General features: G+C 44.2%; 1 protein-coding gene across 1 annotated transcript in view; it reads right to left on the reverse strand.

Annotated features, from left to right (window-relative positions):
* LOC108522670 (sorting nexin-6-like) overlaps positions 1-21,186 on the reverse strand; it is a 67,075-nt gene that overhangs the window by 10,703 nt on the left and 35,186 nt on the right. The window contains 4 exon segments of the mRNA XM_017863042.1: positions 959-1,045; positions 6,355-6,394; positions 11,011-11,086; positions 18,059-18,164. Coding sequence (XP_017718531.1) covers positions 959-1,045; positions 6,355-6,394; positions 11,011-11,086; positions 18,059-18,164 — 309 coding nt within the window.

Genomic DNA, 21,186 nt, shown 5'->3' on the forward strand with positions numbered 1-21,186 from the left:
CTCCAGGTGATCCACTTGCCTCAGCCTCCCAAAGTGCTCGGATTACAGGTGTGAGCCACTGCACCCGGCCAGGTCTTGCTTTTTTTCTTTTTCTTTGTTTTTATTATTTATTATTATTTTTTGAGACAGAGTTTCACTCTTGTTGCCCAGGCTGCAGTGCAATAGCGCAATCTCTGCTCACTGCAACCTCCACTTCCTGCATTCAAGCAATTCTTTCTCAGCCTCCCGAGTAGCTGGGACTACAGGTGCCCACCACCATGCCCGGGTAATTTTTGCACTTTTAGTAGACATGGGGTTTCACCATGTTGGTCAGGGTGGTCTCGAACTCCTGACCTCAGGTGATCCATCCGCCTCACCCTCCAAAAGTGCTGAGATTAGAGGCATGAGCCACCACCCCCAGCCTCTTTTTTTTTTGAGATGGAGTTTTGCTCTTGTCACCCAGTCTGCAGTTCAACGGCACGCGATCTCGGCTCACTGTAATCTCTGCCTCCCAGGTTCAAGTGATTCTCCTACCTCAGCCTCCCAAGTAGCTGGGATTACAGGCACCCACCACCATGCCCAGTTAATTTTTTGTACTTTCAGTAGAGACAGGGTTTCATCATGTTAGCCAGGCTGGTCTTGAACTCCTGACCTCAGGTGATCCTCTGACCTTGGCCTCCCCAAGTGTTGGGATTACAGGCGTGAGCCACCACACCTGACCACAAATTCATTTTTTTAAAGTTCTAGATTATATCAGAAATATAATAAAGACGAGAATTTTATGTGAGGTTTCCCACATGAAATATGTATAATTATATACATATATACAATTTCTAAAAGGAGAAATAATATTCATATTTGAAAATATAATTTAAAATCACATAAAGGAGATAAATCATCATTAACAATCTGAAGTCTAACAAACTCTCAAGAAATGGCTTTTTGTAAAATGGCTCATTTAAAAAAAGATTAAAATTACCTTAGCAGCTTGAGATTCCCTTAAGTAATATTTTAAAAGATCAGAAAGTTTGAGGTCTTCATCAGCAGACACTCGTGCTTCTATTTTCTGGAAAGGAAAAAATTAAATATTTAATCAACAACTACATTCTGCTCTCAGTGGTTTCCTTCTTAATTACAACTATTGTTACAGTTTAAAAAAACTGAAGTTTTAACTATAGTATCCATTCCTATTTATCTAGCTTTCCTTCCCTTTTTGTTTCTACTAGCCTGCTACTTTTCTTTGCAACTCTCACATAAAATGAACAGAAAAAAGATCAGATCAAATGAGACTCCTGAGTTTATGGAAGGACTTTTTTTTTTTTTTTGAGACGGAGTCTAACTCTGTCACCCAGGCTGGAATGCAGTGGTGCAATCTCGGCTCAGTGCAACCTCTGCTTCCCAGGTTCAAGCAATTCTCCTGCCTCAGCCTCTGGAATAGCTGGAAATACAGGCATGCACCACCATGCCCAGCTAATTTTTCTATTTTTAGTAGAGGCATGGTTTCACCATGTTGGCCAGGCTGGTCTCAAACTCCTGACCTCAAGTGATCCTCCTGCCTCAGCCTTCCAAAGTGCTGGGATTACAGGTGTCAACCACCACGCCCAGTCAGACTCTATAGTGAGTTTCAATATCATCTTTTACCTTCATTAATATTTTCTCAGGCCAGGCACGGTGGCTCATGCCTATAATCCTGGCACTTTTGGGAGGCCGCGTAGGCGGATCATGAGGTCAGGAGTTTGAGACCAGCCTGACCAACATGGAGAAACCCCGTCTCTACTAAAAATACAAAAATTAGCCGGGCATGGTGGTGTGTCCCTGTAATCCCAGCTACTCAGAAGGCCGAGGTTGCAGTGAGCCAAGATTGAGCCACTGCACTCCAGCCTGGATGACGAAGCAAGACTCAGTCTCAAAAGAAAAAAAAAAAAACTTTCTAGGTATTTCTTTCTTTTTCAGACGGAGTCTCGCTGTTGCCAGGCTGGAGTATAGTGGCATGATCTCAGCTCCCTACAACCTCCGCCTCCTGGGTTCAAGAGATTCTCCTGCCTCAGCCTCCCTAGTAGCTGGGATTACAGGTGCATGTCACCACACTCGGCTAATTTTTTTGTATTTTTTTTAGTAGAGATAGGGTTTTGTCTTGTTGGTCAGGCTGGTCTCGAACTCCTGACCTCAGGTGATCTGCCCACCTCAGCCTCCCAAACTGCTGGGATTACAGGTGTGAGCCACTGTGCCAAGCTGCTATTCATTTCAATTGTAATTGATATGCACACACAATTTTAAAGGAATGAAGACTTGCAATGGTAGACTAGTTAATTCAATCTAATCCTCCTGCTGAGGACAACCAGAAATATAGTCAAAGCATTAGTAAAATGTGCCTGAAGACACTGTAGAGTAATAAACAGAAGTGGTATGTTCAAGGTGAGATTGAAGGGGAAGTAGCCAGGTCAGACTAAAAAGATAGCTCTTCAGTATGACTGGACAGAGGATTAAAAAAAATGTATTGACCAAATGCAATATATGGGACCCTGTTTGTATCCTGATCAAAAAAACTGTACTATAATAAAAAGCCATTTATGAGACAATTGGGAAAATGTACCTACTGGATAACTGATGACATTAACGGGGAATCATTAGTAACAGTATTGACTATATTAAAAATAATTCTTATACTAAAAAAAGAGACAGGTGTGCATGAAGGACACAAAACAGAATGAAGACGAACTTTTTGGAATGTAAGAACTTTAAGCAATGTAGAAAATGTTAACATTGGCCAGGTGCAGTGGCTCACATCTGTAATCCCAGCACTATGGGAGGACAAGGCAGGTGGATCATTTGAGGTCAGGAGTTCGAGACCAGTCTGGCCAACATGGTGAAAACCCCATCTCTACTAAAAACACAAAACACAAAAATTAGCTAGGAATGGCAGCACACGCCTATAATCCCAGGTACTTGGGAGGCTGAGGCATGAGAATCACTTGAGCCCAGGAGGCGAAAGTTGCAGTGAGTCAAGATCGTGCCACTGCGCTCCAGCTTGGGCGACAGAGCAAGACTCTGTCTCAAAACAAACAAACAAAAAACAAAAGGGAAAATGTTAATATTCAGAAACCTGGCTGATGCATTACAGGAATTCTTGTACTATTTTCTGCAACTTTTCCATAAGTCTGAAATTATCGTCAAAATAAAAAGTTAAAGTAAGGCCGGCACCTTAATAAGGCTCATGCCTGTAATCCTAGCATTTTGGAAGGCTGAGGCGGGTGGAACATTTGAGGTCAGGAGTTCGAGGCCAGCCTGGCCAACATGGTGATACCCATCTCTACTAAAAGTACAAAAATTAGTCGGGTGTAGTGATGTATGCCTGTAATCTCAGTTTGGGAGGCTGAGGCAGGAGAATACTTGAACCCAGGAGACAGAGGTTGCAGTGAGTCGAGATTACGCCACTGCATTCCAGCCTAGATGACAGAGTGAGACTGTCTCAAAAAAGAATAAAAAAAAAAAGTTAAGGGGCCAGGTGCGGTGGCTCACGCCTGTAATCCCAGCACTTTGGGAGGCCAAGGTGGGGGGATCACAAGGTCAAGAGATCAAGACCGCCCTGGCCAACAGGGTGAAACCCCATCTCTATTAAAAATACAAAAATTAGCTGGGCGCGGAGGCGTGCACCTGTAGTCCCAGCTACTCGGGAGGCTGAGGCAGGAGAATTGCTTGAACTTGGGAGGCGGAGGTTGCAGTAAGCCAAGATTGCACCACTGCACTCTAGCCTGGCGACAGAGTGAGACTTCATCTCAAAAAAAAAAAAAAAAAAGTTAAACTAAAACAACTATACACCTACCAGAATGGCAAAAATTATAAAGGTAGAAAACACTCAGTTTTAACAAGCTTGTAGAATAACCTAAATGCTCATACTTATTCTTGTGGGCATGCAAATTGGTACAATCATTATGGGAAAGTTTTGCAGTTTCTGCAAAAGCTTTTTCACATGGTTATCCTATGATCCATCAATTCCCTTCCTAGTTATATATATCCAACAGAATTGTATACTTGTGTTCAGAAGATATACAAGAATAATCTTAGCAGTATTGTTATAAAGAAACCCAAACGAGAAACTATCCAAATGCCTATCAACAGAACAGATAAACAAATTAATAAAATACTATACAGCAAGAAGAATAAAGGAACCAGGCTAGGTAGCTCATGCCTATAATCCCAATGCTTTGAAGGGTGAGGCAGGAATATCAATAGAGGCCAGGAGTTCAAGACCAGCCTGGGCAATGTAGTGAGATTCCCTCTCTACAAAAATTAGCCAGGTATGGTAACACACATCTGTAGTCCTAACTACTTGGGAGGCCGAGGCAGGAGGATGCTTGACCTCAAGAGTTTGAGGCTGCAATGAGTTATCATCATGTAAGTGCACTCCCACCTGGGCAACAGAGTGAGACCCCGTCTCTAAAACAAAAAGAATAAAGGAACTACATCTATGTGCAACAACATGGTTTAATCCTATGAATGAATATAATGTTGAGTACATTAAACACACATGAAAGAATATAAGCCAGGCACAGAGGCTCATACCTGTAATTCCAGCACTCTGGGAGGCTGAGGCAGGATGACTGCCTGAGGCCAGGAGTTTGAGACCAGCCTGGGCAACATAGCAAGACCCTGTCTCTACCAAAGGAAAAAAAAAAAGAAAAAAGAAAAAGAATACATGTTGCACAAGCATTTGTATTATGTATAAAACTAAAAAAGGGGCCGGGTCGGGCGCAGTGGCTCATGCCTGTAATTCTAGCACTTTCGGAGGCCAGGGCAGGCAGATCACTTGACATCAGGACTTTGAGACCAGCCTGGCCAACATGGCGAAACCCCTCTCTACTAAAAATACAAAAATTAGCCTGGTGTGGTGGTGCATGCCTATAATCTCAGTTACTCGGGAGGCAGGAGAATCACTTGAACCTGGGAGGCGGAGGTTGCAATGAGCCGAGATCGTGCCACTGCACTCCAGCCTCCAGCCTGGTTTTGATCTCAAAACAAACAAACAAAAAACAAAACAAAAAACCTGAATCTGTACTGGCAGTGCCTTGAGAGGCAGCTGAGGAGATGAGGAGGAGGCCAGGCATCTGAGTTGCTGGTAATTTTCTATTTATTTTCTTTCTTTCTTTGATACAGGGTCTCTGTCACCCAGGCTGGAGTACACTGGCACAATCACAGCTCACTACAACCTTGACCTCCTGGGCTCAACAATCTTCCTGCCTTAGCCTCCCAAATAGTTAGGACTACAGTTGTGCGCCATCATGACTGGCTAATTTTTGGTAACTTTTGTAGAGAGGGAGTCTCGCTACATTGCCCAAGCTAGTTGAACTCCTGGCCTCTACTGATCCTCCCACCTCATCCTTCAATGTATGGGATGATAGGCGTGGGCCACGTGGCCTGGTTCCTTTATTCTTATTGGTATGTAGTATTTAATTAATTTGTTTGTCTGTTCCAGGAGGTATTCTTTTTTTTTTAGAGATAGGGTCTCACTCTGTCGCCCAGGATAGAATGCAGTTGCACGATCATACACCTCACTGCAGCCTCAAACTCCTGAGCTCAAGCATCCTCCTGCCTCAGCCTCCCAAGTAGGACTACAGGTTTGCACCACCACACCTGGCTAATTTGTAAACATTTTGTAGAGATGGCGTCTTGCTGTGTTTTCCCACGCTGATCTCAAATTCCTGGGCTCAAGAGATCCTCCTGCCTCAGCCTCCCAAAGTGCTGGGATTACAAGCATTAAATCACTGCACCCAGAAGAATATGAACTTTTATACAAATACCTAAAGGCCATAACAAAAAATGGAATTTCCTGAAAAACTCCCAATGGAATCCAAATCTGAATCTGTTTCATCATCCTTCTGAAGTATACTCATCTTCTTCAATAAACAGAACCATAGCAAGTTAAATATTACCATATGCAGATATTTAAATAGCCAAAAGGTTAATAGTGATTCCTTTTTTTTTTCTTGAGACGGAGTCTTGCTCTGTTGCCAGGCTAGAGTGCAGTGGTGCGATCTTGGCTCACTGCAATGTCAGCCTCCCAGGTTCAAGCGATTCTCATGCCTCAGCCTCCCGATTACCTGGGACTATAGGCATGTGTCACCACGTCCAGCTAATTTTTGAATTTTTAGTAAAGACAGGGTTTCACCGTGTTGGCCAGGATGGTCTGGTTTCTTGACCTCGTGATCTGCCCACCTCGGCCTCCCAAACTGTTGGGATTATAGGCATGAGCCACTGTGCCCGGCCAATAATGATTACTCTTTTAAAAAAATTTTATGAATTGTGGTAAAAAAAACCTTTAACATGAGCTCTCTGGGCACAATATTATGCAGTGTATCTCTATAATTTAGTACTTACTCTTGTTTTATCGAACAGTTCTGAAACTTTGAGAAAAAACCTGTAAAGGAAAATATTTTCATCATATGCTACATTCAAAGTAATTTTCCATTTCAAATGTATGAGAATATGCTCCCAAACCATATTAGTAACACCTTGTCTCATTGCAATTATATCCAATAGCCCTATTAACTGCAGACTTCATTTAGCTTCACAAAAATCTCCCTGTATTTCTACCAATAAAAGAGATTACTTGAAATCTGTTTAAAGATAGACTATCTGTTCATTTATTTATTTATTTTTTTGAGATGGAGTTTCACGCTTGTTGCCCAGACTGGAGTGCAATGGCTCAATCTCAGCTCACCGCAACCTCCGTCTCCTGGCTGCAAGCAATTCTCTGGCCTCAGCCTCCTGAGTAGCTGGGACTACAGGCGCCCGTCACCACGCCCAGCTAATTTTTGTCTTTTTGGTAGAGACGGAGTTTCACCATGTTGGCCAGGATGGTCTTGATCTCTTGATCTTGTGATCCGACCACCTCAGCCTCCCAAAGTTCTGGGATTACAGGTGTGAGCCACTGGGCCCAGGCCTGGTCTTTTCTTTTTTTTTTTTTGAGACAGAGTCTGGCTCTGTTGCACAGGCCAGAGCGCAGTGGCGCAATCTCAGCTCACTGCAACCTCTGCCTCCTGGGTTCAAGTGATTCTCCTGCCTCGGCCTCCTGAGTAGCTGAGATTACAGGCAACTGCCCCCATGCCTGGCTAATTTTTGTATTTTTTAGTAGAGACGAGTTTTCACCTGGTTAAAAATTAGCCAGGTGTGGTGGTGCACACCTGTAATCCCAGCTATTCAGGAGGCAAAGAGGATGGCTTGAGTCCAGGCTCGTTTTGGACTCGTGATCTCAAGTGATCTGCCCGCCTTGGCCTCCCAAACTGCTAAGATTACAGGTGTGAGCCAGAGCGCCAGGCTCCATTTCAAGATGACAGTCTAAGCCATACATTAAAGGTGTTTTTGTTGTTGTTGTTGTTATTGAGACTGAGTCTCGCTTTCTCGCCCCAGCTGTAGTGCAGTAGTGCCATTTCAGTTCACTGCAACCTGTACCTCCTGGGTTCAAACGATTCTCCTACCTCAGCCTCCTAAGTAGCTGGGATTACAGGCACCCACTACACCTGGCTAATTCTTGTAGTTTTAGTAGAGATGGGGTTTTGCCATGTTGGCCAGGCTGGTCTCGAACTCCTGGCCTCAAGTGATCTGTCCACCTTGGCCTCCCAAAGTGCTGGGATTACAGGCGTGAGTCACTGTGCCTGGCCAACAAAATTTATCTAGATTCATTTTCGCAAATAGGCTGAGTCAAGCAGCTCACTTGAGGCCAGGAGTTTGAGACTAGTCTGGGCAACACAGTGAAACCCTGTCTCTACTAAAAATACAAAAAATTAGTGGGGCACAGTGTCACAATCCTGTAATTGAACTACCCTTTAATACTCTGGTGCTTGGTCAGGTGCAGTGGCTCATGCCTGTAATCTCAGCAGTTTGGGAGGCCGAGGTGGGCAGATCACGAGGTCAGGAGATCGAGACCATCCTGGCTAACGTGGTGAAATCCTGTCTCTATTAAAAATACAAAACAAAATTAGCCAGGTGGCGTGGTGGCACAGGCCTGTAGTCCCAGCTACTCGGGAGGCTGAGGCAGGAGAATGGTGTGAACCTGGGAGGCGGAGCTTGCAGTAAGCCGAGATTGCGTCACTGCACTCCAGCCTAGGCAAGAGAGTGAGACTCCATCTCAACAACAAAAAAAGTCTGGTGCTGGGATATTTTTTAGTTGGTATCAGCATTTGACAGATAAACTAGTTAAAAGTGAAAATAAATTCTTAAGTAGAAATTGGTTATTCAGTTTTTTATTTTTCTTTCTTTCTTTTTTTTTTGAGATGGGCTATTATTCTGTCACCCAGTTCTGGCGCAAACCTGTGGTCCCAGCTACCCAGGAGGCTGAAGCAAGAGGATCGCTTGAGCACAGGAGTTCAAAGCTGCAGTGCTCTATGACTGCACCTGCGAATAGCTACTGTATGCCAACCTGGGCCACACAGGAAGACCTGCTCTCAAAAAAAAAGGGCACAGCACAGTTTCAAGTATTCTGTAAAATATATAATTAAAATGACATTATAAATCAATTAGGGCAAATACTGCTCAAAGCAAAAACAATTTGAACTTTGCTTTCATTCAAGAGAACTTGCTTTGACAGATTTACATTAGAGAACAGATGGCAAAGTTGACTTTTTCCCTTCTTCCTGATAAGAATTAACTCTTTGCGAAGGTGGCTTTTTCTTTTTTCTTTTTAAGACGGAGTTCCTCTCATTACCCATGCTGGAGTACAATGGTGCAATCTCCGCTCACTGCAACCTCTGCCTCCCAGGTTCAAGCGATTTTCCTGTCTCAGCCTCCAGAGTAGCTGGGATTACAGGCATGCGCCACCATGCCTGGCTGATTTTGTGTGGTCAGGATGGTCTTGAACTCCCGACCTCAGGTGATCCGCCTGCCTTGGCCTCCCAAAGTGCTGGGATTACAGGTGTGAGCCACTGTGCCTGGCCGATGGCATGTTAATTAGTGTAAGCTATCATACCGTGCTTTGCCGAAAAGCTTGACTTTTAAATATCTGAGACAGAATATACTAGAGAAAAGGTCAAGGATGTGGTTTAGAGAAAGGCATAGACTATGAAAATAGTTTTCCTGCTTAAAAATGTGTAAATGTGTTTAATTTTTAGTTTTTTTCGAGTCCAAGTCTTGCTGTCGCCCAGGCTGGGGTGCAGTGGTGTGATCTCGGTTCACTACCATCTCTGCCTCCCAGGTTCAAGTGATTCTCACGCCTCAGCCTCCCAAGTAGCAGAGATTACAGGTGTGTGCCACCCACATCTGACTAATCTTTGTGTTTTTAGAGATCGTGCCACTGCTCTCCAGCCTGGGTGACAGAGTAAGACACTGTCTTGCAGGGGAGGGGCGGGGAGCGGAATCACTTTGACCTCCAAAGAAATACATACACACATATACATACATACATATATGTTCTAATTTCCAAATAGCAGTTCTTATTTATAAGCTTTATCAAAACCTAAAAACACTAATATAAATTCTGTTCTTCCACTCCCTTACACACACATCAACCCATTTTCATAAATAAAACACAGGGGAGGAAGAAAAAAATATATATATAGAGAGAGTAAAGTCGATTTTTATTTCTCAGATTTAAAAAATAGGACAGAAAGGGAGGAGAAAAAATATCAACCCAAGTTTTTGTTTGTTTGTTTTGAGACGGAGTTTTGCTCTTGTTGCCCAGGCTGGAGTGTAATGGTGCGATCTCAGCTCACCACCACCTCCGCCTCCTGGGTTTAAGCAATTCACCTGCCTCGGCCTCCCAAGTAGGTGGGATTACAGACACCCACCACCACATTTGGCTAATTTTGTATTTTTAGTAGAGACAGGGTTTCTCCATGTTGGTCAGGCTGGTCTCAAACTCCTGACATGAGGTGTTCTGCCCGCCTCGGCCTCCCAAAGTGCTGAGATTACTGGCATGAGCCACCTGCCCAGCCCTCAACCCAAGTTTTTAAAGGAGGCCCTTATTATCAATGTGTTTTGACAAAAATATTCCAAAAGTTTTGCATTGTAAGTACTGTTGGCTGCGAGAAGTGGCTCACACCTGTAATCCCAGCACTTTGGGAGCTGAGTTGGACAGGCCACTTGAGGTCAAGGGCTTGAGACCAGCCGGGCCAATAGAGTGAAACCCCGTCTCTACTAAAAATAGAAAAATTAGCCAGGCATGGTGGCAGGCACCTGTAATCCCAGTTACTTTGGAGGCTGAAGTGGGAGAACTGCTTGAACGTGGAAAGAGGATGTTGCAGAGGGCCATGATCATGCCACCTCACTCCAGCCTGGGCGACAGAGTAAGACCCTGTTTCAAAACTAAAACTAAAACAAAAACCAAAAGTATTGTGTATCCAGACTGCCAACAGAAAATTTTCTCTGCTTTATTTATATTTCATATATATATATACACACACACACTTTTTTTTTTTTTTTTTTTGAAACAGTCTTGCTCTGTCACCCAGGCTGGAGTACAGTGGCATAATCTTGGCTCACTGCAACCTCCGCCTCCCGGGTTCAAGGGATTCTTGTGCCTCAGTCTCCTGAGTAGCTAGCTGGGATTAGAGGCACACATCACTCACACCTGGGTAATTTTTACATTTTTTGGTAGAGATCGGGTTTAGCAATGTTGGCCAGGCTGGTCTCAAACTCCTGACAGGTTTTCCAACTCCCAAAGTGCGGGGATTACAGGCATGAGCCACTGTGACTAGCTATATTTCATGTTTTATTTATTTATTTTTTTCTGAGATGGAGTCTTGCTCTGTTGCCTAGGCTGGAGTGCAAAGGTACGATCTCAGCTCACTATAACCTCCGCCTCCCAGGTTCAAGCAATTCTCCCGCTTCAGCCTCCTGAGTAGCCGGGATCACAGGTGTGCATCACCATACCTGGCTAATTTTTGTATTTTTAGTAGAGACGGGGTTTCACCACGTTGGTCAGGCTGGTCTTGAACTCCTGACCTCTTGATCCGCCCATGTTTGCCTCCCAAAGTGCTGGGATTACAAGCGTGAGCCACCGTGCCTGGCCTATTTCATGTTTTTAATTAGAATACTTACTTGCATATATCTGTAGAATCCTGAGTTCCTAAAGCATATAATGAAGAACCAATTCTATTGTAATCATCTGCAGCACCTATGGAGAAAGTTTTAAGAATTTAGTATACCTATTCCTTGATTTAAAAATACTTACTGAGTACTCACCTGTCAAACAATGTGTAATATAAGACACACTAGTAAAGAAAATAACACAAACAACAGGCATGGTGGCTTATGCCAATAATCCCAACACTTTGGGAGGCTGGGGCAGGCAGATCACCTGAAGTCAGGAGTTTTGAGACCAGCCTGGCCAACATGGTGAAACCCCATCTCTACCAAAAATTAAAAAATCAGCCAGGTGTCGTGGTGCATGCTTGTAATCCCAGCTACTCAGAAGGCTGAGGCAGGAGAACCACCTGAACCCACGACGCAGAGGTTGCAGTGAGCCAAGATCACGCCACTGCACTCCAGCCTGGGCAATGGAGCAAGACTCTACCTCAAACAAAAAAACAAACTGGAGGCTAGGTGCAGTGGCTCAGGCCTGTAATCCCAGCACTTTGCGAGGCAAAGGCAGGTGGATCACGAGGTCAGGGGATCGAGACCATCCTGGCTAACATGGTGAAACCCCAGCTCTACTAAAAATACAAAATATTAGCTGGCTGTGGTGGCAGGCGCCTGTAGTCCCAGCTACTTGAGAGGCTGAGGCAGGAGAACGGCGTGAACCCGAGAGGCAGAGCTTGCAGTGAGCCGAGATCACGCCACTGCACTCTAGCCTGGGCAACAGAGCGAGACTCCGTCTCAAAAAACAAACAAACAAAAAACAAACAATCAAAAAAAACAAAGTGGAAAGCAAGAAGTATAACTTTCTTCATTAATAGACGTGACATGATCATCTACATAGAAAATACTAAGGAATCTACAAAATAGTTACTAGAACTAATAAGTGAGTTTATTTAGCAAGATTGCAGAATATAAGATCAATACTGAAAAAATACGCTGTGTTTCTATGTATCAGCAAAGAACAATTTGAAATTGAAATTTTAAAAAACATAACATGGCCTGGTGCGGTGGCTCACGCCTGTAATCCCAGCACTTTGGGAGGCCGAGGCGGGCAGATCATGAGGTCAGGAGATTGAGACCATCCTGGCTAACACAGTGAAACCCCGTCTCTACTTGAAATACAAAAAAATTAGCCAAGTGTGGTAGCGGGTGCCTGTAGTCCCAGCTACTCGGGAGGCTGAGGCAGGAGAATGGCATGAACCCGGGAGGCAGAGCTTGCAGTGAGCCGAGATCGCACCACTGCACTCCAGCATGGGCGATAGAGCTAGACTCTGTCTCAAAACAAACAAACAAACAAAAAAACCCACCACCACCACCAACAAAAAATAACATTTATTTATTTGGAGACACGGTCTCACTCTGTTGCTCAGGCATGAGTGCCGTGGTGTGATCATGGCTCACTGCAGTCTCAAGCTCCTGGGCTCAAGTGATTCTCCCACCTCAGCCTCCCGAGTAGCTGGGACACAGGAGCATGCCACCACGGTTGGCTAATTGTTTTTTTTTTTGGCAGGGGAGCGATAAGGCCTGACTCTGTCGTCCAGGCTGGAGTGCAGTGGTAGGGTCTTGGCTCACTGCAACCTCCACCACCCGAGTTCAAGCAATTCTCATGCCTCAGCCTCTCGAGTAGCTGGGACTACAGGGGCACGCCACTATGCCCAGCTAATTTTTGTATTTTTAGCAGAGATGGGGTTTTTTTTTGAGACGGAGTCTTGCTCTGTTACCCAGGCTGGAGTGCAGTGGCTCAATCTCGGCTCACGGCAAGCTCTGCCTCCTGGGTTCACACCATTCTCCTGCCTCAGCCTCCCGAGTATCTGGGACTACAGGTGCCTGTCACCACGCCTGGCTAAATTTTTGTATTTTTAGTAGAGACAGGGTTTCACCATGTTAGCCAGGATGGTTTCGATTTCCTGAACTCATGATCTGCCTGCCTTGGCCTCCCAAAGTGCTGAAATTACAGGTGTGAGCCACTGCGCCCAGCCAGAGATGGAGTTTCATCATGTGGGCTAGGCTGGTCTCGAACTCCTGACTTAAGGTGATTCGCTTGCCTCAGCCTCCCAAAGTGCTGGAATTACAGGCATAAGCCAACACGCCTGGCCTATTTTTTGCAAAGACTGGGTTTCACCATGTTGCCCAGGCTGGTCTCAAGCGATCCAAACACCTCAGCCTCCTAAAGTGCTGAAATTACAGGTCTGAGTCACTGTCTTCAGCTTAATAAAACACAACATTTATGATAGCATCAAAAACCAAATAATCAAGAACCAATCTGACTAAAGATGTATAAGATCTATACAATGAAAACTACAAAACACTGCTGAGATAAATTAACAAAGACCCAACTCAGTGGAAATATGCTATATTAATGTACCAGAAGGATCAATATTGTTAAGATGTCAATTCTCTTCAAATTAATCTATAGAATCTACACAATCCCAGCCAAAATCCCAACAGCCACTTGTGTAGAAAAAGAAAGCTGATTCTAAAATTTATATGAAAATATAAAGATTCTAGGGTTGAGGGCGGTGGGTTCATACCTGTAACCACTCCCTCCTTTGGGAGGCCGAGGTGGGTGGATCACTTGAAGTCAAGGGTTCGAGACCAGCCTGGCCAACATGGCAAAACTCTGTCTCTACTAAAAATGCAAAAATTAACCAGGTGTGGTGGTGTGCATCTGTAGTCCCAGCTGCTCGGGGGGCTGAGGCACGAGGATTGCCTGAACCTGTGAGGCGGAGGTTGCAGTGAGCCAAGATCACGCCACTGCACTCCAGCCTCCAGTCTTGGTGACAGAGTGAGATTCTGTCTCAAAAAAAGGAAAAAGTATAAAGATGCTAGGGCTGGTGGCTCACGCCTGTAATCCCAGCACTTTGGGAGGCCAAGGTGGGCAGATCACCTGAGGTCAGGAGTTTGAGACCAGCCTGGCCAACATGGTGAAACCCCCTCTCTACTGAAAATACAAAAATTAGCCAGGCTTGGTGGCAGGTACCTGTAATCCCAGCTACTCATGAGGCTGAGGCAGGAGAATTGCTTGAACCCAGCAGGTGCAGGCTGCAGTGAGCCGAGATCATGCCACTCACTCCAGCCTGGGCAACAGAGTGAGACTGTGTCTCACAAAACAAAACAAAAGCAAAGCAAAACAAAACAAAACAAAGAAAACATAAAGATTCTAAGAGGGGTCAAAAACAACTTTGATGAAGAATAAAGTTGAGCACAGTGGTTCACACCTGTAATCCCAGCACTTTGGGAGGCTGAGTTGGGCAATCACTTCAAACCTGGAGTTCAAGACCAGCCTGGGCAACATGGCAAAACCCCATCTCTAATAAAAATACAAAAATTAGCCAGGCGTGGTAGTGCACACCTGTAATCCCAGCTACTGGGGAGGTCGAGGCATGAGAATCACTTGAACCCAGGAGACAGGGGTGGCAGTGAGCTGAGACTGTGCCACTGCACTCCATCCTGGATGACAGAGTGAGACTCCGTCTAGGGAGAAAAAAAAAAAAGGAGTTTGGTGGTTCATGCCTGTAATTCCAGCCCTTTGGGAGGCCAAGGTGAGAGGACTGCTTGAGTCCAGGAGTTTAAGACCAACCTGAGCAACGTAGCAAGACCCTGTCTCTACCACCTCAACAACAACAACAAAAATTAGCCAGGCATGGTGGCGCATGCCTGTGGTCCCAGTTACTCGGTAGGCTGAAGTGGAAGGATCGATTGAGGCTGCAGTGAGCCATGTTTGCACCAATACATGGATCCTGGGTGACGGAGCAAGACCCTGTCTCAAAAATAAACAAAATACAAAAAACAAAAAGCTGGGGCTGGGCACGGTGGCTCACGCCTGTAATGCCAGCACTTTGGGAGGCTGAGACGGGCAGAATACGAGGTCAGGAGATCGAGACCATCCTGGATAACATGCTGAAACCCTGTCTCTATTAAAAATACAAAAAATTAGCCAGGTGTGGTGGTGGGAGCCTGTAGTCCCAGCTACTTGGGAAGGCTGAGGCAGGAGAATGGCGTGAACCCGGGAGGTGGAGTTTGCAGTGAGCCGAGATTGCGCCACTGCACTCCAGTAGCCTGGGTGACAGAGCAAGACTTCGTCTCAAAAAAAAAAAAAAAGAAAGAGTAAAGCTGAAGGAAGGACACAAGAAAAAGAAAAGATGCTGAACCTCAACAGTCATTAGGACAATACAAATCTAAAGCACACTGAGTTACCACCACTGACCTACTTGAATAAAGTTAAAAAAGACTTCAAATTCCACTGGGAAAAATAAAAAGACTGACTATCTTTGTTGGCAAAGATGTGGAGCAACTGGAACTCTCATGCCCTGCTCTTGGAAATGCAAAATGGTACAATCACTGTGGAAAAAAAATGTGGTAGTTTCTTAAAAAGTTAAATATTCATTTACCACATGACTCAGGCATTCTACTTCTAGGTATTACCCAAGAGAAAGAAAGCATGTCCACATTAAGAGTTATATACAAATGGCTCACATAAATTGTATCTGTAACAGCCAAAGCTAGAAACAAATAATTTTTGTATATCCATTCAATGGAACACTACTTAGCAACAAAAAGAAATGAACTACCGATGTACACAACAGCTTCGATGAATCTCAAAACAGTTTTTTGAGTTTCAAAGCTAAACAATAAAGAATACATACTGTATGATTCAATTTACATAAAATACTAGAAAACACAAACTAATCTATAGTGACAAAAAGCAGACCAGTGGCTATCTGGGAATAGGGCGGGAGGGAGAGATTTCAAAGGGCCACAAGAAACCTTTGGGGTGATGTGTGTGATCATTATTTTGATTGTGGTAAGGATTTCACACACGTCAAAACTTACCAAACTGTACATTTTGACTACTGCAGCTTACTGATATCAACTACACTCAACACAGCTGTTAAAAAAAAAACCTCGCCGGGCGTGGTGGCTCAAGCCTGTAATCCCAGCACTTTGGGAGGCGGATCTCGAGGTCAGGAGTTCGAGACTATCCTGGCTAACACGGTGAAACCGTCTCTACTAAAAAATACAGAAAGCTAGCTGGGCGGAGGTGGCTGGCGCTGCTGTTAGTCCCAGGCTACTCGGGAGGCTGAGCAGTGAGAATGGCGTAAACCGGGAGGCGAGCTTGCAGGAGCTGAGATCCGGCCACTGCAGTCCAGCCGGCGACAGAGCGAGACCTCCGTCTCAAAAAAAAAAAAAAAAAAACCTCATTTGTCTATTTTGCACTTTGAGTGGTTCTTTTGTAGCATTATGTACTTGGCCGTTTAGAAAACATTGGTCCAATGAATTATGCAGATGTTCTAAGTGGTGACACACTTAAATGTACAATTTTTAAAAAATCACATTCACTAGTAACATTATCAATCTCTATATAGGTCTTCAATTGGCCCATCTAGCTGGGCACAGTGGCAGGCGCCTGTAATCTCAGTTATTTAGGAGGCCGAGGCAGGAGTATTGCCTGAACCTGGGTGGCAGAGGTTGCAGTGAGCCGAGATCGCACCATTGCACTCCAGTCTGGGCAACAGAGACTCTGTCTCAAAAAAAAAAAAAAAAATTGCAAGTGCATGGCAGGAAAGAATATAGAGACTACTAGTCCAGTATCTACTGGGAAGTAAGCTCATGGTGAGAGATATAAAGTTTTCCAAAATTCTAATTATCACTTGAAGCTTGACTTTTCATTGGCAACAAATACTATCTTTGTTTTCCTTGAAATAACTGATTTTTTTTTTTGGTCAGGTTCCTCTAATTTAAACAATTACTTGATTTTTGAGAAAACATTTGCCAAATATTCATAAACATAGTTTGTCTATCAGTCATTCTTTAAAGTAAAAGTAGTGTTCTATGAAAAAATTAGCTAGTTCAATCACAACTCAATCACTAAAATGCTTTCCTACAGAACCATCATACTTGAGTATGTAGCCAAAGTGCTTTATGCATACCTCCTATTTCATCACTCAGAATATTTTAAAATGTATACTCAAGGGTAGAGATTACATTCAATTTTTACTGTTTCATTAAGGGCATTCTTAAGTGAAAGTCACATTTTTAAAAAATTGCAAGTGGCTGGGTGCAATGGCTCACACCTGTAATCCCAGCACTTTGGGAGGCCAAGGCGAGTAGATCATGAAGTCAGGAGTTCAAGACCATCCTGGCCAAGACGGTGAAATGGTGAAACTCCATCTCTACCAAAAATACAAAAATTAACCGGGCGCGGTGGGAGGCGCCTGTAATCCCAGCTACTTGGGAGACTGAGGCAGGAGAATTGCTTGAACCTGGGAGGCAGAGGTTGTTGCAGTGAGCTAAGATCGCACCACTGCACTCCAGCCTAGGCGATAGAGACTCCGTCTCAAAAAAAAAAAAAAAAGCAAGTGCATGGCAGGAAAGAATATAGAGACTACTAGTCCAGTTTGTTGCCACTGCCTCGATTTGCATGTAATTATGCAGCAGCAGCTTTATCCATCATTGGTGTAAATGTCAACATGGTGAAAAAGGCAAAAACTATCACAGTATCATTATAAAAATAGTTGTTGTTTTGTTGTTGTTGTCTAGACAGTCTCACTCTGTCACCCAGACTGGAGTGTGGTGGTACGACTGACCACAGCTCACTGCAGCCTTGACCTCCCAGGCCCAAGGCATCCTCCCACCTTAGCTTTCCTAGTAGCTGGGACCACAGCCATGGGCCACCACGTCTGGCTAATTTTATTTTTTGTATTAGGCTGGTGCAATACAAACAGGGTCTTACTCTGTTGCTCAGGCTGGTCTTGAATTCCTGAGCTCAAGTGAAGTGATCTTCCCGCTTCAGCCTCCGAAAGTGTTGTGATTACAGGCATGAGCCACTGTGCCCAGCTGAAAATAGTTTTGACCTCACAGGCTCACTATAAAAGAGCCATGGAGCCTAGACTCCAACAGACCACAGTTTGAGAACTACTGCTCTATATTAAGACTTTTTCAAACTATAATATGAACTTTATAATTATTCCATTAAAAGATATAAGCTTTAACCACAGAAAAATCTTACTTTTGTGGGATCTTGTCATTCTATCAGATTTAGCAGATGCATCCTTAACTCGGTTATGATATTCCAAAAGAAATGTTCGTTCATGCTCAAAGAAATCATCTACATCCTACAAGACCAAAAGAAAATATAAACTTTTTTCACTTATTTGCTTTAGTTTAATATGTAAATAACTTTATAAATACAAAAGATTATCAGTAAAATAGCACAGCTATCCTCTAATAGTCAGATGTTACTGTACTAATTTCACCAACAAGACTTTAATAGACATGTATTTCTATCTATCAAGTAAGAAATCTTCTATGATTTTGTAACTGAAGGCTTAGTGCTCCCCAAATAGGTCCAAGTTCACATGCTGTACTCTTTTTTTTTTTTTGAGATGGAGTCTCACTCTGTCGCCTAGGCTGGAGTGCCGTGGCATGATCTTGGTTCACTGCAACCTCTGCCTGCCGGGTTCAAGTGATTCTCCTGCCTTGGCGTACCAATAGCTGGGACTACAGGTGCACACCACTACACCCAGCTATTTTTGGTTTTTTTTTTAGGCGGAGTCTCGCTCTGTCACCAGGCTGGAGTGCAGTGGCGCGATCTCGGCTCACTGCAACCTCCGCCTCCTGGGTTCAAGCGATTCTCCTGCCTCAGCCTCCTGAGTAGCTAAGACTACGGGCGCACACCACCACGCCCAGTTAATTTTTTTTTGTATTTTTAGTAGAGACGGGGTTTCACCATGTTGGTCACACTGGTCTCGAACACCTGACCTCGTGATCCACCCGCCTTGGCCTCCCAAAGTGCTGGAATTAGATGTAAGCCACCACGCCCAGCCTAATTTTTGTATTTTTCAGTAGAGACAGAGTTTCGCCATGTTGGCCAGACTGGTCTCAAGTTTCTGACCTCAAGTGATCCGCCCGCCTAGGCCTCCCAAAGTGCTATAGTGCTGGGATTACAGGCATGAGCCACCGCACTTGGCCTCACATGGTGTACTTATTTGTGATCTGCCTCTACAATTTTGCCTCTTCAGTAAACATACTATTGCCAGCGTAAGTGATCAATTGTTTTTAAGGAAAAAGAAAACAATTCTGGTGGACAGAAGTGAAAATCTATTTTTCTTGGCCTGTTACGTATTCTACTGGCCATTCCTGAAGGCTGCCTAGCCTTAGTCATTAAAGCCCTTTCTGACTGCAGTGAGGAACCTGGCCAAACTATCTGAGAGCAATAATACGATTAACCACTGTCTTCAATCTTTTTTTTTTGAAACAAAGCTAGCTATACATTAAAAATAAAAATTATTATTATTATCTTCAGACAGAGTCTTGCTTTGTAATCCAGGCTGGACTACAGTGGTGCAAACATGGCTCACTGCAGCCTCAACCTCCCTGGTTCAAGCAATCCTCCTGACTTAGCATCCCAAGTAGCTGGGACTACAGGTGCATGCCACGACGCCAAAATAATTTTTGTATTTTTTGTAGAGACAGGGTTTTGTCATGTTGCCCAGGCTGGTCTTAAACTCCTGAGTTAAAGTGATCCACCTGCCTCAGCCTCCCAAAGTGTTAGGATTACAGGAGTGAGCCACTGCACCTGGCACAAAAACAAAATTAATAGTATTTTACCCCCTTGTACATTACCAATAATTAAGTGAAAAAGCATCAGCTGACAGGATATAATTGGAGACCAGTATCAACAGAACACAAGCAGCAAGAGTCAGTACTGACAAAATGTCATTGAAAGCTGTAATTCAGCTGGATACAGTGGCTCACACCTGTAATCCCAGCACTTTGGGGAGGCCGAGGTGGGCAGATCACTTGAGCCCAGGAGTTAGTTCAGCCTGGGCAACATGGACAAACTGTCTCCACAAAAAATACAAAAATTAGCTGGGTGCGGTGGCATGCACCTATAGTTCCAGCTACTTGGGAGGCTGAAGTGGGAGGATCATCTGAGCCTGGGAGGCAGAGGTTGCAGTGAGCTGAGACTGGGGCTGCACAGCAGCCTAAGGCAACAGAGCAAGACCCTGTCTCAAAACACAAAATAAAATAAAAAATAAATATTAAAATAAAATTCATAATTCATATGTAACAGTTCTCTCTTTCTCTTTCGCCCAGGCTAGAGTGCAATGGCACAATCCTGGCAAACTGCAACCTCTGCCTCCAGGGTTCAGGCGATTCTCCTGCCTCAGAAGCCTCCCGAGTAGCTGGGATTACAGGCATGAGCCACCATGCCTGGCTAATTTTGTATTTTTCGTAGAGACAGGGTTTCTCCATGTTGGCCAGGCTGGTCTCAAACTCCCAACCTCAGGTGATCCGCCCGCCTTGGCCTCCCAAAGTGCTAGGATTACAGGCGTGAGCCACCGCGCCAGGCCAGTTTTCTTAATTGTAAAAATGTGGATAACACTGGCAGGGTTGTTGTGAAGATTACACAAGAAAATGTGGGCTACCAATCAACACAGTATAAGTGTTCAAAAATGTTATTACTCTATTAATAAAATTATCAAAATTATAATCAACATAGTGGTTTACATTTAATGGCTAAGAAAAATGGTTGATATTAATGCATAAGCAGCATCAAAGGGAAGTAAGCTGAGTCCTTATTGGAAAGCAGCCACAGCACATGCACTGTCAAGTATCCACTGACTTGTCTCTGAAAAATCAGAGTATAAATCAAATAGTACTCTACACACCGATTTTATTATGTCTATAAAAACAGGCGATGATGACAAAGCAGCATTCTTTTTTTCCTAGTATTTGCTTAATAATAGAAACATTGTTCTCATATTTTAACGGTAAGAATCTTCAGATAAATCAACTCTTGTACCATTTTTAGAACATCATTAAGAAAAATACAGGTGTTTTCGGCCGGGCGCAGTGGCTCACGCCTATAATCCCAGCACTTTGGGAGGCCAAGGCAGGCAGATCACGAGGTGAGGAGATCGAGACCATCCTGGCCAACACAGTGAAACCCTGTCTCTACTAAAAATACAAAAAAATTAGCTGGGCATGGTGGCGGGCGCCTGCAGTCCCAGCTACACGGGAGGCTGAGGCAGGGGAATGGCGTGAACCTGGGAGGCGGAATGTGCAGTGAGCCGAGACCATGCCACTGCACTACAGCCTGGGCGAGAGAGCAAGACTCCGTCTCAAAAAAAA

This window comes from Rhinopithecus bieti, unplaced genomic scaffold (genome assembly GCF_001698545.2).
Source record: "Rhinopithecus bieti isolate Rb0 unplaced genomic scaffold, ASM169854v2 scaffold_68129, whole genome shotgun sequence".
NCBI lineage: Eukaryota > Metazoa > Chordata > Mammalia > Primates > Cercopithecidae > Rhinopithecus > Rhinopithecus bieti.